Source organism: Amphiprion ocellaris, chromosome 17 (assembly GCF_022539595.1).
Source record: "Amphiprion ocellaris isolate individual 3 ecotype Okinawa chromosome 17, ASM2253959v1, whole genome shotgun sequence".
Lineage (NCBI taxonomy): Eukaryota > Metazoa > Chordata > Actinopteri > Pomacentridae > Amphiprion > Amphiprion ocellaris.
In genome coordinates this window covers 8,738,266-8,754,265 of record NC_072782.1, presented here as the reverse complement: position 1 = coordinate 8,754,265, position 16,000 = coordinate 8,738,266, and the positions used below count along the sequence as shown (strand labels likewise).

The 16,000-nt window shown below is 39.1% G+C and overlaps 1 protein-coding gene across 1 annotated transcript; it reads left to right on the top strand.

Moving 5' to 3' along the window:
- Positions 1 to 6,905: 6,905 nt before the first annotated feature.
- Positions 6,906 to 15,469, top strand: LOC118471273 (uncharacterized). Its single transcript, XM_035954893.2, has 3 exons — positions 6,906 to 7,625; positions 11,237 to 11,377; positions 13,415 to 15,469. Exons 1-3 carry the CDS (start codon positions 7,556 to 7,558, stop codon positions 13,600 to 13,602), a joined length of 399 nt encoding a protein of 132 aa, XP_035810786.1. The 5' UTR covers positions 6,906 to 7,555; the 3' UTR covers positions 13,603 to 15,469.
- The last annotated feature ends 531 nt before the right edge of the window (positions 15,470 to 16,000 follow it).

Genomic DNA, 16,000 nt, shown 5'->3' with positions numbered 1-16,000 from the left:
TATCAGGACAGTCGCCTTATTTAATGTAAGCTTTACATAAGGCTCACTTACTTGGACATTAAATTCAGCATGATAGAAATCAACATCTCCCTGCCATTTATTTCATTAGTAAATCCAGCTGGGTGACGTGTTTCCGTTTTTCCACCTCCACCCCCACCAACACCACCACCACCCCCGTCACAGCCTAGCTTAACCGCCTTGTTGCGTCACAAACGGGCTTCATTTAAACTCAAACAGAACAGAACTATAACTCACCAGAATCAACATCCTTAGTCTTTTCCTTGCTCCAATAATCACCAAATGTGGTATCACCGAAATAAATCTGTAATTCACAGAGCTAGGTTAGACAAGACTAAGCATAACCTTGTACAGCTACATAGACAGTTTTACGTTACTGTCCAGAAAAAAAACACAGGCTCCCTTCAAAATAGATTCAAACTTTCGTAGCTGCATTAAATTAGAAGTCACAACCAATTTTACTCACCTTCAAAAAGAGCTTGAGGTAATGGTAAGGTTCAAGGCAGGCGGTGGCTTCCGAAGAAAAGAGTGCGAAGTTGCCCGCCAGTTTCCCATAATGCACTCGGACAATGATGGCAGGCGCCGCATCAAAAGCTAAGTTGATATAGATTACTAATTAAGGTGGACTTAAATTTTTAATTTAACGTTTTTTTTATGTAGTTGAGAGATTGTCAACTTATAAATTTAAACTATACAAGATAACTTTCATTTAACAAAATTTTCCGAAATAGGTTTTGTTTTCCTCCTAATATCACAGCCGTCATTAAGCTGTCGTTTACAACTGTTATCAGCTCTATATCATAGTTTCAACAGCAAAAAGGCACCAGTTAATGTTGATGACATATACTCACAGAGAACAAATACTGGACCTCCAAACAAATACTGCAATATAACAGAAAATAACTATCTTTTGAAAATACGATATTTTTCATAGTTAAAATACATTTGCCTGCTATATTCTTATGTTAACCCACAGAACCAACACTTTCGTGTATATTTACATGAATAATCTTGAATTTAACAGGTTAAAATAAACATCACGATAAAATTAGGCATGACGTGTTAATTTCACGACAGGAGATATGTGATGTTACCTAAAATTTGTTAAATAGCCCACATATATTGGTATCGGTTGATATTGAGAGTTGGACGAGATCATATCGGTTATTGGCAAAACAGCCAATATCAGACATCCCTACTTGAAACCCATGAGAAGATGGTAATACTTGCATCTATTTGAAAATTAAAAGCATTGTACCAGTATGACTTTAGTGCGATGGTTACATATTTATATTACTCAGAACTCGTAGGGCCATGCAACATTCAGTGCATTTCTTTCTCTTGCATAATTTTTCATGATATGACTGCATAGGACATTTTGGCAGGCAAAGCCTACCCATCCATGCAACAACTGTCACACTTATGCTACTGGAATCCTGAAATATGCTACAAGATTTGTCTGGAAAAAAAAAAAAGATTTTACTCCACTGCACAAACACAGGCTCTGAGATAGAAGATAAATTCCAGCATGCATTATGACCAGTGCTAATTTTAGCATACTGTCCTTAAATGCCATCTATATAAATTACATATAAACCTGCATTAATATTAAGGCTGTCTTGCTGCAGCAGCCTGTGTTTGACTCCATTCTAGTCCTGTTGCTGCCCTTTGCTCCCTCTCAATCCCTTTTCTGCCTCCCTTCAGCTGTCCTCCACAAAAACAAAGACCAAAAAATCCCCAAAAAACATAATCTTTAAATAGTGCTAGCATTTGCCACAAAGCAGTTTTTATCACTCCTTTACCACGCCATTGCTGATGACATTGCAAAACAGAGCTTGCCCTTCATTCACAAATCTTTCCACGACAAAGATAATACTGAATATACTTGCTTGAATTAAAATTAATCTTACACAACCGGATGCATCTGTCAGGGGATCAAATATCAGATCAAATATGAGTTTCTTGTTCTCATTTTTGGCTTTGGGGTAAGCAATTTTGACAAAATGTGTTCCCTGGATGTCTCTAGCATGCATTCACTGATGTTCTACTTTTTTTTCTTGCACATTGATTATTGGGCCTATTTAAATGTCATATGACATTCCATTAAAATTCAAGTGCAGCTGCTTCTCAAGAAAACAGCTGCCAAAAACATCAAAAAGCCCACAGAACTCTGAGCATGTTATTCATTAGGAATCAATATGAAGATCTCAGCCACGCTTTTCTGATCTGAAGCATCTTTTGATCTCATGGGAATGCACTTATTTTATTAAGCGCATTAATTAAAACCAACACATAAAAGCGTGCATGAAAATATCTTGGCATACTTTCTGTTGGTCAGTGTGTCTTCGGCTTAGAGCACGTTTTGCATTTGCTCATAAACTTCAGTTGTTTATAACCAGCCTCAGTTTAATTTTTTAAATCACCCAGTGGAAATGTGTCCTTTGGATGATAACACTGACAGTAATATGGCAGCCAGAACGTGTACTGCGCTGTTTGAAGTCAGTGGGCTGATGTACAGTAAATAAGTCAACACCATGGCAACAGCCTGGAGCTAATGCCATTCATATTCCCTCACACAGCCTGGCTGAGGTGGCCACGGACCAAATCTGTTCGGGAGGATGAGAGGGATGCAGGGTTTATTCAGGAGGTGCACCAAGTCACCTATAGGATCCCCTTTTGTCCTGATGGGCGATTTGAGTGATAAAACCTAAAGGGATTAAGATATGAAGCTGGCAGCAGAGGGGACGCTGTGGTGGGTTCAACTTGGCATCCAAATAAACCGGGTGTTGGCATCAGTGTGCTCTCAGGTCAGCCTCCAAAGCTCCTGGCACTGTCTTAACTCTCAGTTTCCCACAAGCCCTCCTGGTTCACTGCTTCATCCCCACATGATGCGCTTTAGACAGTTTCTTTTTTGATAATGTTTATTATTCATGAGGCTTTTAATATATAGGACACTTGAAAGAGGAGATGGAGGAGCATGCTTTGATTTTCTTAATAGGAGAGTCGCTGAATGAAAGAACCCACCTCTTAGAAATCCTCCTGGGAGGCCTGTGATTTATTTCACAGAGTATGATGATAAGATTTTTAAATCATTTTTGATTTATGTGGACTTAGTGTAGGCCGAGCTAAGCCGCATCCTGACTTGCAGTGGAATATCTGACCTTTAAAAACCCTGTAATGTAAATTGTGTCTGCTGTAACATGGCTTTAGTTTGCTCATAAGCATACGAGTTCACCAAGCAGTCAGTGACTAAATGGACACTGAATGAATGTCATTAGGGAAACAGATGTCAACATGTCTCAGGTTGGATTTTCATAAAGATGGGTGTGTGTGGCAGATGCTGCCTCTAAGCCTTGGAGATTGAGCTGAATGTTTAAATTAAGAGATTATTGAGCTGATGGTCCGTAAAGCTAAGCTTTTAAATGGGGGTAGCAGTTAAATATTCTCTCAGCCTATCTGTGTCGATTCAATTATTTATCAGCCGCTCTTCAAAAAGCTGGCCGTGGGTTCAGTGGACCTTTTAAAAATAGTCCAAACATCCAATTAGTGTTGCGACTGATGTACTTGCAGCATATCAGGCAGGCAAGTCCCTTCAGCAAGCCTTCAAATGCTGGTCTGATTTGCCATGCCAGATGCTATACATCCAAGGGGCAAATTAATCTCAGAAATCTGATAACAGCTCCTCAGAAAGTTTTAAATGGCTGAATGGGAGGAAATATCAGCTTTGGAGTTACATCTCGTGAAAAGATTATATCCCAGCTGCTGAATGTGAGAATTACTGTGAATGCTGAACCTGAGAAAAGTCTCTTTATGTGTACTTATGTACTTATGTATACTTACTTTACGTATACTACTTACTCTCTGTATGTATGTATGTATGTATGCATAGATATACTGTATGTGTGTGTGTATATAAATGTATGTGTACATATTGATATATATCAATATGTACACATACATTCATGTTAATATCATATTAACTCAGATTACCAAATTGTCATTTATTTTGGATACTCACCTGTTGTACACAGATGCAAAACTGCAGTTTCTACTTACATTCTCTGCACAATATGCCTCAAGACCAACAACCAGTGTGCATCATGCTGCTGTGAATAACCTGGTGAGGGAGACAGATCTCAAGGCAGTAGTGAAAGCCTGGTCTTGGACACTGCACTGTGACTGTAATAGTGCCACCCCTAGTGACAGCAGCAGATGGCGAGAGGGCCCTGGGCTTTACCCCGAGGCAAAGAGACAGAGCAGCCATGCACAAAATATCTGGCCACTGATTGGACCGTGTCACACTAGATGCCACAGGCTGATAAGATGCTGAAAGGAGCAGCGCTTACATGCTTGAGAAGACTTATAATTATGCTAACCCGGTAGCTTCGATGGACCCTCCGTGATGGACTGATGTAGCTTATTAGGTCAGTAAATGGAAAGTCTCACTAGTGCATTGGCTGGATTGAATTCAGAAAAAAAGGCTAAAATATTACTACTACTACTAGTAGTATTAATAATAATAATCATCATCATCATCATCAAGTAAGCAACATCTAAGTAAGGGAAAGAACAAATGGAATAAAAAAATAGAGGGGAAAACCATAAACATGTGGTTAAAAATGATAACAATAATAGTTGCAATAGCAAGTAAGTAAAATAAATACATTAAAAAGTAGATGAATAAAGGATAAAAGAGAATTAAATGAACTAGAAAATAAATTGGAAAATAAAAATAGACAATAAAAATAATAAATAATAAAGATTTCAACTAGATAAATTTGATGATTTTTGATCAAAGGATTCAAACATGCAAAAAACAATACAGCACTTGGGGATATGTTTTGCAAAAATGACCAATCACTTGCAAGAAAGCAAGAAGACATGTTAATAATACATTGTATTGTACTTTGAATGCATGGACTGTGTGGAAATAGTCTCAGGGAATTCACATAAAAATGATAGGAGCTGTACTTTAAAAGGCCATAAAGTGAAATTCAGAAGTGCCCACATTTCTGCAGCTGAACATAAGCCTTTTGCTTAGATGTCTCCTTTGCTGTTTAAGGAGAATCCAGCTTTGCACTCCCTTTACTGTAAAACTGCAGAGGCACATACATTCGGTCAAACTTTCAATTACTTGATATTCTGGGTGCTAAAAGGCAGTTTCCCTTCACAGCTCCCGCAGTTAATCTTACAGCTAGTGCCAGCATTAAGGCGATAATCGTGACACGTGACAAATGCACAAAAACTGTCCCTAAAGGGGGGAGCAAAAGAGACCCCTGAGGATTTCTACGACCAGCCAAAAGCGGTGGAGCATCAAAGTCCCTGAATCAGTGTCAAAGCTCACTGCTCTCTGTGCAGTCTCTGGGCTTTTGTTTTGACTCTGCCGCACATCGCCACCAGAATATCCGTCCATGTTGTGGAGTAATGTGGTCAAACACTACTGGATTACTGCTCATTAACACTGCCGAGAGCCCGCTGGGCTGTGGTGAAGACTTAATGACCATTTTCAGTTTCATCTCTTCCACAGTTTCACAGGACGGTTATGTGCGATGACAGATGCCCAGAATTAAAGCCCACAGAGCAGAATTAACTTTTCATGTATTTCCTCCCCACATCCTTGTTGTTTCTTTTTGGTTGTGGCTTGCACAGCCTCGGGCTCACTTCTTCTTCTGGTGTCTTAATTGCAATTTCATCAAGAATTTAAAGCCACGAAGTCTTCCCTATTCTCGTCACTGTCACTCTTTCGCCACCGCAGGGGACTTCAAGGGTATTTAAAGCAGCCATTGTGTGTCATAAGATAAGTCAGGAGCAGCTCCGGGAAGACTCACTTTCATCATTGTAGTACTGCTGGACCTCCTCTTCCCCTCTCCGAGTCCATCCTTCTCTCACTCTCCCTTTTATGGCTTTATCACTCAAAAACTCAAGCAGCTCAGCAGAATATAAATGAATAAGGGCTGAGAGAAGAAGGGAAAAAGGTTGAGACAAAAATTGCATGTGCACATCAGCACTGGGACTTTTAAAAGAACTGCTCTTTCATACTTCACATCTCTCCGTTTGGTTGTGTTATGCAAAAAGAGAATTTCACACTGTAGATTTGCCATCCCTGACCATGACAAATCTTGGAATGCTGAGTTGTGCATGCGTGTGTTTTATGAATATTATTCAGCATTTTGGAAAGCGAAAGAAGTCACTTCTTGTGAGGTCACACAAGCACAAATGAAGATTTACACAGCATCTTAATAATCAACATCTTTGCACACGCACAACTGTCCACATGAGCCTCGTGCTTCACGCAGATAATACACTCTGCTGGCGTTTCTGTTCTCTCGCCTTGTTTTTCTTTCGCACACACTCACGCAAACAATGAGTCATAAATAAAAAGCACAAAGAGCAGAGGCAACTCGCACACAGCTGCACACAGTTGCAAACAAAAACCGAGTTTTTATGTGCATGTGTGTGCAGAAACTTAACAAGAACGGATGAACTGTGGGACAAGATTAGCCTTTGTTTGTTTTGCAAATGACCTCTAATGGCTCAGCTTATGTGCGGCACCCTCATAATTATAGCATATGTGGACAAAATCTGCCCTTGTCCCTGTAAATATGCCTTAATATGAATGATAGCAATCATTGGCAGCCATCTATCAGGCCAGACCATATGTTGCTTTTGGGTGGGGAGGGAATGAGGGCTTACCACAAAGCCTGCCTTATCCTCTGGCATTACAGTCTCTAAGAAAGGATTTAGTCTTTAATTCTTGATTAGATAGAATTTTCTCCCCAATGCAGGAGTGTAGTGATACACCAAGCACAGATAACCTGCCCTATTGAGGTAAGTGTGTGTGCGTGTGTGCTTGCGAGTCCGTTGGCTTTGCTCCCTTTTCTGAGACACACACATGCACACACCAATCTGCACCCCTGTGTGCCATCCCATTTAGCGCCTGGGCTTTTAACACATTGTGATACGGCTATTATTAGAAGCGATGGATTATCAATCAGGAATTAATCCTGACTGATGTGTTTTCCTCAACTGGAAAAGGACCACACTCAAAGCTCCACTGTTTGTTTTCATCTGTGTGATGAGAGGAGATGTTTCTTTCTTTTCTCTCCTACGGGAGGTGACATGAGAGAGGAGAGGATTTTCTTATTTTTCACTTTTTGTGATCAAACCACTCCTTCTACCACCTTCAGGACGTGAGGAGACCACTGAGGAAGACATCCATTTGTTTGGCTCCTTCAGTCAATCATCTTCCGCCCTCGTCCTCGCCTCTTTGCCTGACTGGCTGCTGAGCTGACTGACTGCTTGGATGGTTGGCTCCCTCTCTCTCTGGACTCTCTGGCAGTTCACTCAGACAGTGCACGAGCTTCGCTGAGGCAGGAGTGGAGAGAGACTGTCGGGCTGCTCAGGGCTTGGAAAAGTGGGATCTGTGCTAGATTTCTCTCTCTGTCTGTTGTGGTGGACTGTTAGATGAGAGCAGGGGAAATCTCTGTCCATCTCTCCTCCAGCACAGACCACTGACCGTCACTACTGTGCTGCATCCATGACTTTACATACCTGGCTGGTGTATGGGTTTGGATTTATCTTGGTTTGGACACTCTGCTTGGCACAAGGTGGGTAAAATATGTTTTGGTATTTAAATGTTTTGTGCATTTTGCAGTGGATTTAGACACATGTACAGGCTGCATATGTTTGTGCATACATGTGTGTGTGCACTAATCAGACCTAATAATCATCATTTTACGACAGCCTTTTTCAGGCAAAGTAATCAATATCATGATGTAGTCATATATGTAACATGCTGCGGCACATAAATGCAACAAAAGTATTATAAGCATCAACTTTAAATGTCTGTAAAATATTACAGTAACACAGACGTAGAAGAGTAGGAAACAGACTGGTGAACAGAGCAACAGCAGAACAGATAACATTAATATAATGAACGACCGTGTTTGGAAGTGGTTCCAATAAATATGCCTTTGTTCTGAGTGTAATTGACCTGGGAGTTAAAATCTATGTCTGTGTAAGTATTGTCCATAAGAGGCAGCCTAAATTTCCCTGTAGAGCAATAACCATTGACCTGGCTCGGCTCGGCTCTAACCTTAGTGTCAGTGGGTGCCAAACAAAAAGAAAACGGGGTGATGCTGTGTGCTGAGATGTCGCTTTGCTTTATTTGAACCTCTGTGCTTTCTCTGAGTCAGATAACCTCTGATCTGAACTCCAGACACAAAGGTGAAGTAAGCTCCTGATTATTGATAGGATGTTTACTGATATGGCAACATCCATGAAAGGTAGCTGATGAGGCAGCACATGACGGCATGTATGTAAGAACAGTTATAAACAGTTTGGACTTCAAAATTATTTCTGTTGAAAATGAATGTATCACTGGAATACGATGGTATGGATAAGACATAATATTGTAATGTGAGAAATATAATCCATGAACAAACACATGAATGCAATCCAGCATCTGTGATTTAAAACAATACAGCTTGCTGAGCGCACTTTTGAAAACACGTTGAATATTTTTAATACACCCATAGAAATTAATGAAATTAATCAAAGGAATATTAGAAAATTACACTCGGCAGGAAACCACAATAGCATATAATTTAATATAATATGTATTTATAATTCTTGAATACAGCAATCGTCCTGCACGTGTTTGTTTCTAATGTGTTTATGGAGTATTAGAAGCTAATTATGTGCATGCATTCATATCAGTGCTCCTTGGAAAGAAAAAAAAACTCAGTATGATGAGACAGGAAGGCAATAATCTCCACCAAATGTAATCCATGTGTTCTCATAATGATTCTTAAAAACATTTTTTGTTATGCTTAACTTTCCTTTTCAACTGTCTTCTTGTTAAACTGTTTCTCTAAAAAATGTATGAAGCATATAATAGTATTATGACTATAATTGGCTCAGTTTAAAAAAGAAAGAAAGATGATGAATAGGAATGCGGTGTTTGCATGTGCTCGACTCCAATAATTAATAAAACTAGATTTAGGTCACAATAAATTGAGAGTTAATCAACATTTGCAAAGCATACTGGGAGAGGACCTGGTATACACTCACAATAAATTACACTGTACCACGGGAGCTGGATGTGTTTCTAATATGCCCTCATTATGTTGACAAATGCTCATACCAGGCAGCTTTTCAATGTTTCATGAGTGCTGTGTAACATCACAACACGTTAAATTGTTACATCAGGTTATTTGCCAGATGTAAATGACCATTCCACTGCTGTTTATTTCCATTGCCCCCCTCCAATGACATACTGCAGTATTTATGAGAGCTTTCACTACATGGTGTATCACCAACAGGGGAATATGACACATCCCCTGCAGACTGGCATGTGCTCTGTGCCCCTGTGAGGCTTTACATTGATTCCAGCAGATTTCTAAAGTGATTTTTCTAAGAGCATTTGCCTGGGATTAGTTTGCTCCCGAAAGCTCCATCAGAGCTTTTGGTGGGCTATTTAACAGAGCAGAGGCAGCGAGAGGCTGGCGTCCGCTCCCTGCCCTCACACTGAGTCCACACGGCTGCACAGATAAAGAGGGGGGATTGGTTTCAGCCAAAGCTGATCTTCCATCTTCTGTGTGTAGGCTTTTGGAGGTCAGGCAGGTATGTGAGGGGTTTGAATTCATGGACAATCCCTTTAAGCTCTAGTGGATTTGTTCTGCTGAGGCTTAGCCTTACTTTCTTAAGAGTTAGACACTTGAGAGGAGAGACAGTTGCACGGGTAGAGAGGGGAATTTAAGGTGAAAGCATTCCTTGGAGCATTTTATTTCTTTAAAGATTTACTTTAACTTCCACTGTATTGTGATCCAATCAGTGCCAGCGCCTCTTCTAGCTGAACACTGACCAAAACCTATTTTGGCAGCTGATCATGTTTACTGAGTCTTTTCATTTTTAGATTGAAGCAAACAGCATAAACTAGCTGCATGATGTTCTAGTGCCTTGCGAGTCCTTTTCTTTGCTTTAGCTTCCACCACTTATAGTGTGTTGAGTGGAAGAGACATGGCTTTGAGATCACAAGCTGCAGCTGGCAGGCAGACAGCTTTGGATGGGGTGTACTACCACTGAGGGTGAGTCACCCTTAAGAATGGATGAGAAGAGAAGAGAAGAGAAGAGAAGAGAAGAGAAGAGAAGAGAAGAGAAGAGAAGAGAAGAGAAGAGAAGAGAAGAGAAGAGAAGAGAAGGTGCTATACTTGTCTTAAGAAACTAGTCAAGATGTTGTCTTCAGTTGAATAGCTGAAAGACTGCTTTGGAGTGAACTCATTTGCAGTGTTTCATGCTGCATAGCTTCAGGAAGAAGGACATTGATGCTGCAACTGAAGTCTACTTCTCCAGCCCTTTTCAGGATAATTAAAGCTAGAGTCAGTGCATATGTCTCTGATGTAGATTTGGAGTTGTGGATGTCGCTTTGAAGTATCACTATTACCAAAACCGAAGTTGGGTCTTGTTAGATTGGATATCTTCCACCAGCAAAAGTAAGAACTGAAGGAGACTAAAAACAAGTCTGGCAGTTATATTTTGATAGGTTCATTTTCAAACCAACACCACAAAAACAATATAATTAACAGAAATCCAAAAAGCAGAAGCTGTGATGCCAAACATTCAAATGCACCAGTTTAATCTGTTATATGGAACAGAGGGGGGATGGTTGTGGCAATTAATGAACAAATTAGCAGTGTAATGATGCTTTGCAAAAAGTAAAGCTATAATGTTGTAAAGACGCACATTAACAAAGCAGGGCAGCAGTCAAGACCTGAAGCTGGATTATGATAAAAGAAGAGCTCATTAATGTTGGTAAATGGCATGCAACTGAATGTTACATCCCTTTTTTTTTTCAAAATGTCATGTTTTAGATGCAGAATAAATTTGGCAGACAAGGCAAATCTTTGCAAATCAGTTCAAATCTTTGAATTGATTTCATTTGTTTCCCTCAAAGAAATCTCATAAACATTCAGAGAGGTGGTATGTGCTGCTCCAACTGTTCACCACATGTTCTCTCTGGACCTCAGCAGACACCAAATTGTCTCTTCCAGTCATTTTGAGCAACATGGCTAACAATAACGAACAGATTCTGCTGTGTGTGTATGTTTTTGAGTTTTTTTTACCATATGCCAAATATAGCAAGGAAGCTGGCACGTCATGTCAAACTGCGCTTAATTCACTCTTCTCGTGCATTTATTGTTGTGTATTTGTCTTGCAGTCCAGGGGCTGCAGTGCTATGGCTGCAACATCATCCAGGGTCAGAGATACGTGGACGTGGGCTGCTCCAACCCCGAGGTCATCACCTGCACCCACTCACACAAGGGCTTCAAACACCGTTTCTGCATCAAGACAGAGAGCAGTGAGTAAAACCTTTCGTGAACCATATTTCATGATTATCTTCTCTCCCCTTTATCCTCTCACTCAGTGAGCTAATGCGCTTGTGCATGATACATTTTTGGAGAATATTTATGGGGCCGCAGATTATTAAATCATGATGAACTCACGCTGACGTGCCACTGGACATTGGCATAATCATTTTTAATCGTACTTTCATGTAAATGTTCTTTGTCCTCTGATGTGAATATTCTATTTCTCCCTGCGCAGAGGATGGTTACATAATGCTGCTTTGGTGTGCTTTGCTGAGTAAATTATAAGTCATTCATTGTTTGATGTTAAGTCAAACAGAGGATGTGGACATCCGCGACAGGATGGTGATGGTCAGACGAGTTTATCCACAGAAGCGTAGACAATCCAGCTGTTTCTCTGCTTGACGTCTCCAGAATCTGCTCACGTCCAAAGGGCTGATGAGGCACCTTTTTCCATTCGCTCAGAGAAACAGCAAGCTCAGACAAGAACTGACGAACGCCTGTCAGACACACTGTGACACGCATTTTGTCAAAATCTTGAAGCAGTGTCTTGGTAGTAATCTGTGGCGAGCCAGCCTGTTAATCTTCATGTGACCCCGCCAGACCCAAATCAAACAGATGCTGATAAAGTTCCATAAGAGTCTTAGAGTTTAGGTCTCCCTTTGTCCTCAGATGTATGTTACAAGGCCAGTGTCCTTCTCCTCTGAACTTATCTGACTCCAGCCTGGAACTGATGTAAAGACTATTGACAGAGAAAAATGTGGAGTTCTGTTACTGTGTGATATTAAGCTAAGAACCATAATTTGCTTACTAAAAACACCACAAAACTTGACAATGCGCATGCTGTAATCTCACATACCATTGACACTGTAACACCTTTTATTACTGTACTAATCTACAAAATAAGCAAATGAGGTTATGTTATTCATTCATTTGCCATAATTAGCAATATGAAACAATCCATAAACAATGTAGAAAAATCCACTTTAGGATCATTTTGAAAACAGACAGACAAAGTCCAACTAATCTTTTAATGTTGGACCTGCTGCTCATACTTGGAGGATTACTCTGTTTTTAATTTGGATTTGTATGAATAAAAACCACTTCTGTCTCTGGGGATGCCAAGTTAGAAACAGCAGAGGTGTTATTAACTACAAATCATGACAGTTATCAGCCAGATTCCATCATAGAACAGCATATATCATCTTAGATATTCAAGATTAAAGAGTTTTTTTTGTCACATCCCTGTACAGTATGTGTACTGAAATACGAAGTGACTGTTCCTCTAGGCTGACAAACAAATATTCTTTGAAAACAGTAGAAACATAGAAAAAAAAGCCACAATGATATGAAAAGTGTCTAAGAGCTGTATTAAATATGGCAAGGACTCACATTTATTTAGACCTTATTGATGCCTGGTACTGCTGTTTTAAATAAATTATCAAATTCAAATGCTGCATCAATTAATTAACCTACTGGCTCTCAGGATTTCAACGAACCAAAATATCAAAACTGCTTAATAAACCAGGACAATCCGACTGCCAACTGGGTGAGGTGCACACCAAATGAATTTAAAGGCCCTGGTTTAATTTAGTACTATTAATAAAAAATTAAAGATGACATGACATCCAGATGTCAGAGAATCTCCAATGCAAGTGCAGCCCAGAGAGAAGTGATTGCTTGTGTTTGACATGCTACTGCTAAAATGCCCTTCTCTTAATATATTTTTAGCATTATCCCAATTACATAAAGGTGTTATCAGTATATATGCTTTACAGTATGGTGATAATGTGTTTATTTACAGTATTTAAGAGTGTTAAATTTACTTCTTGTCAAGGGATTAGTTTCTCAGCTGTGTTGACATTTCCTGTGGAGTGAAGATCTCTAAATGTCTTCCTCATTATACACTTGCTGTATTTGGTGCTTACTTCTGCTTTTTTTTTTCCTGCTGAGCCAAACACCAGCTCATCACTCTTATCTGACTGTCTGAGTGATTGACTGACCATCTTCGCCTCCTCTGTTCCCTGCAGCGGCTCTCGGTATCGTCCTGACCAGTGGCTGTGCTACGTCCAGACACTGCCAGCAACAAGAGCTGCCAGGGGTGCGAATCCACTGCTGTGACTCAGACCTATGTAACAGCACCCCCCTCTGGCATCCCACCACACTCCACTACATCTGCGCACTGTTCAGCCTCCTGCTGCTGAGGATGTGGTTGTGACATGGGATCACACCAAAACATCAGTGGACTATTCTCTTTAGCTGCTTAGGAGTTTTGCTCGGTGTGGTGTTACTGGTGAGCCCCTCGGAACAGCTTTGGTCACACTGTTAGCTTGGACTCGCGGTGAGAGCGAAGGTTAAATATCCCTGTGAATAAGTTTGATGAAAATAATGACAAAGCAGCTTGCAGTCATCAGTGAATTCATTGTGCCCATCCACTCACTCAGATATAGCTTGAAGTATGCAGCATCTGTTGCCATGACAGCATTATCTTTGTTAGCGTCATCATGTCAGTTCATAAATTGTTTTCACCTTATGTGAGAAACTGCAGAAGCACACTGACTTCAGGTTTATAGACACATTCTTTTTCTCTGCTGAGGCTTTTTCATGATCAAATCTTTCTGTGGTTTGTTATTTTAAAGTCACAGGCTGTTTACTTTGCAAAATGAAAGATATTTTTTTTAGTTCGCTGTGCAGTCCTACAGGCCCGACTCTGGAAAGCACACTGCATGTGGTTATTCTATGTACGATTGTAAGACATATTGTTCAGTGGAAGCATGTAACGTTGTGAATTATTATATTAAAATGTTTCATACTTTTCAATAGAAAACTGATTTGAACTCTGAGGTTTTGTTTTAGCAAGACAAGCCATGACTGTCACATAATACACATAATCACAGCAGTCTGAAATTAAAGAACTGGAATTAAAATGATTGGCTGATTTTATTTGAACTGACTGCCTTAAACAGTAGACCATGTTATTGGGAAAGTGTTTCATAGTTGTATTTTAAAATGTGTAAAGCTGACATAAAATAAATGAAAGAAAAGTACTAATACAATAAAACAGAATTATGATGGAATATTTTAGTGTGACCATATGAGGTAAGGTAATATTTATCAGCCAGCATTAATGCACGAACATTATTAAAGGCATTTTGGTAGCATAGTAACAATTAATTATGTTACATGTTTTGTGTTTTGCCATTTACAAAAGAAAACGTAAATGCTGTAGTCACAGAAAAACAGAGCTGGAGAAGAAATCCCATCTATCTTAAGGTTATTATTTGGCAGAATGGATGCCATCCAGCTCCAAACAGCTCACAGCCCTACTTTCCTTATGCTGATTGTTCTCTCTGAATTAAAAAGATATTTTTCCAGTTAACACACTGACAGATTCCCTACAATCATGTGTGAAGCCAACCAACACAAGACAAATGTAATCCACAAAAAAAAAAAAAAGGAAAAGAAAAATTGCAATGTACCTTACTGGAACCATATGCCATGTATTATATCCTAAGAATCAACACTATGACCTATTGCATCCACTTAATTAAATACACGGCTGCATGATTTGAAAACATATTTTACTAATTTAGATATTCCTTTTAAGTTGCACACATTATTTTGATGGATTGGGCTGACATTATAATGTTGGTAATTGTATCAACTTAATATTGTGTCATTTAGACTAAAATTTTTGCAATGGTTGATTTAAAACTAAACTTCAGTTGAGTTGTCTTAATTTTTCTTCACATTGATTCAAGATTTCAGGTCCCATTTCCTAACTTGGACAGTTTTAGAGGGTTCAGACCGGTAAATAAAAATATCTGTGATTGCAGAGGAAAAGCTAGTTCTTCTGATTCAGTGTAGTTTGGTGGTTGAACAAGTATAATAATATGAATAATAATTATTATATGAATGATAATAAAACATTTGACAATAAAAAGTTTACATAGTTCAGAAAGATTGGTGTGTTATCTTGTTGAGCCCGAAGATTATTTTTTTAGAGAGTAAAACAAATGTTCAAATTAACTGAGATAGTTATTATTTTTCTTGTAAACCCAATAAAATTGTTTTATTTTACTGTTTTTTGCATGTAAGGTGTTTTCATTTAACTATTGAAACATTTGTTGAATTTATTACTGGATCAATATGTAATTGCGGGACTTTTTGTATCATAGTTGACATTTTTGCTGTTTTCAGGCCGAAAATCAACATGACTGCCTATAACCAAACACCACATGGCATTTTTACAGAAATATTCTTCTAAAATATTATATATGCAATTGAGAGAAATTGAAATTTATTTATAAAGATATTGTAGTAAACCTGCTGACATGTCATAAATCCACTCTTGACTCACACACTACTATCAAATAACTCAGAAAGCCTTGGAGTCTGGCCAGTCTTTTCTTCAGGAGGAAATGACATCATGTGGAGCAGGTCATGTGATCTGGAATTAACACACTTTCTTGAGAGGTGTTTTTGTAATGGGGAACTTAGTTGAAAGCATAGACTATAATAAATTATTATACAGTCTGTGGTTGAAAGTGATTTCTCAGACACGGATACAATTTGTTATTTCCCATATAAAATTTGATATATTGGCTAAAAAGAAA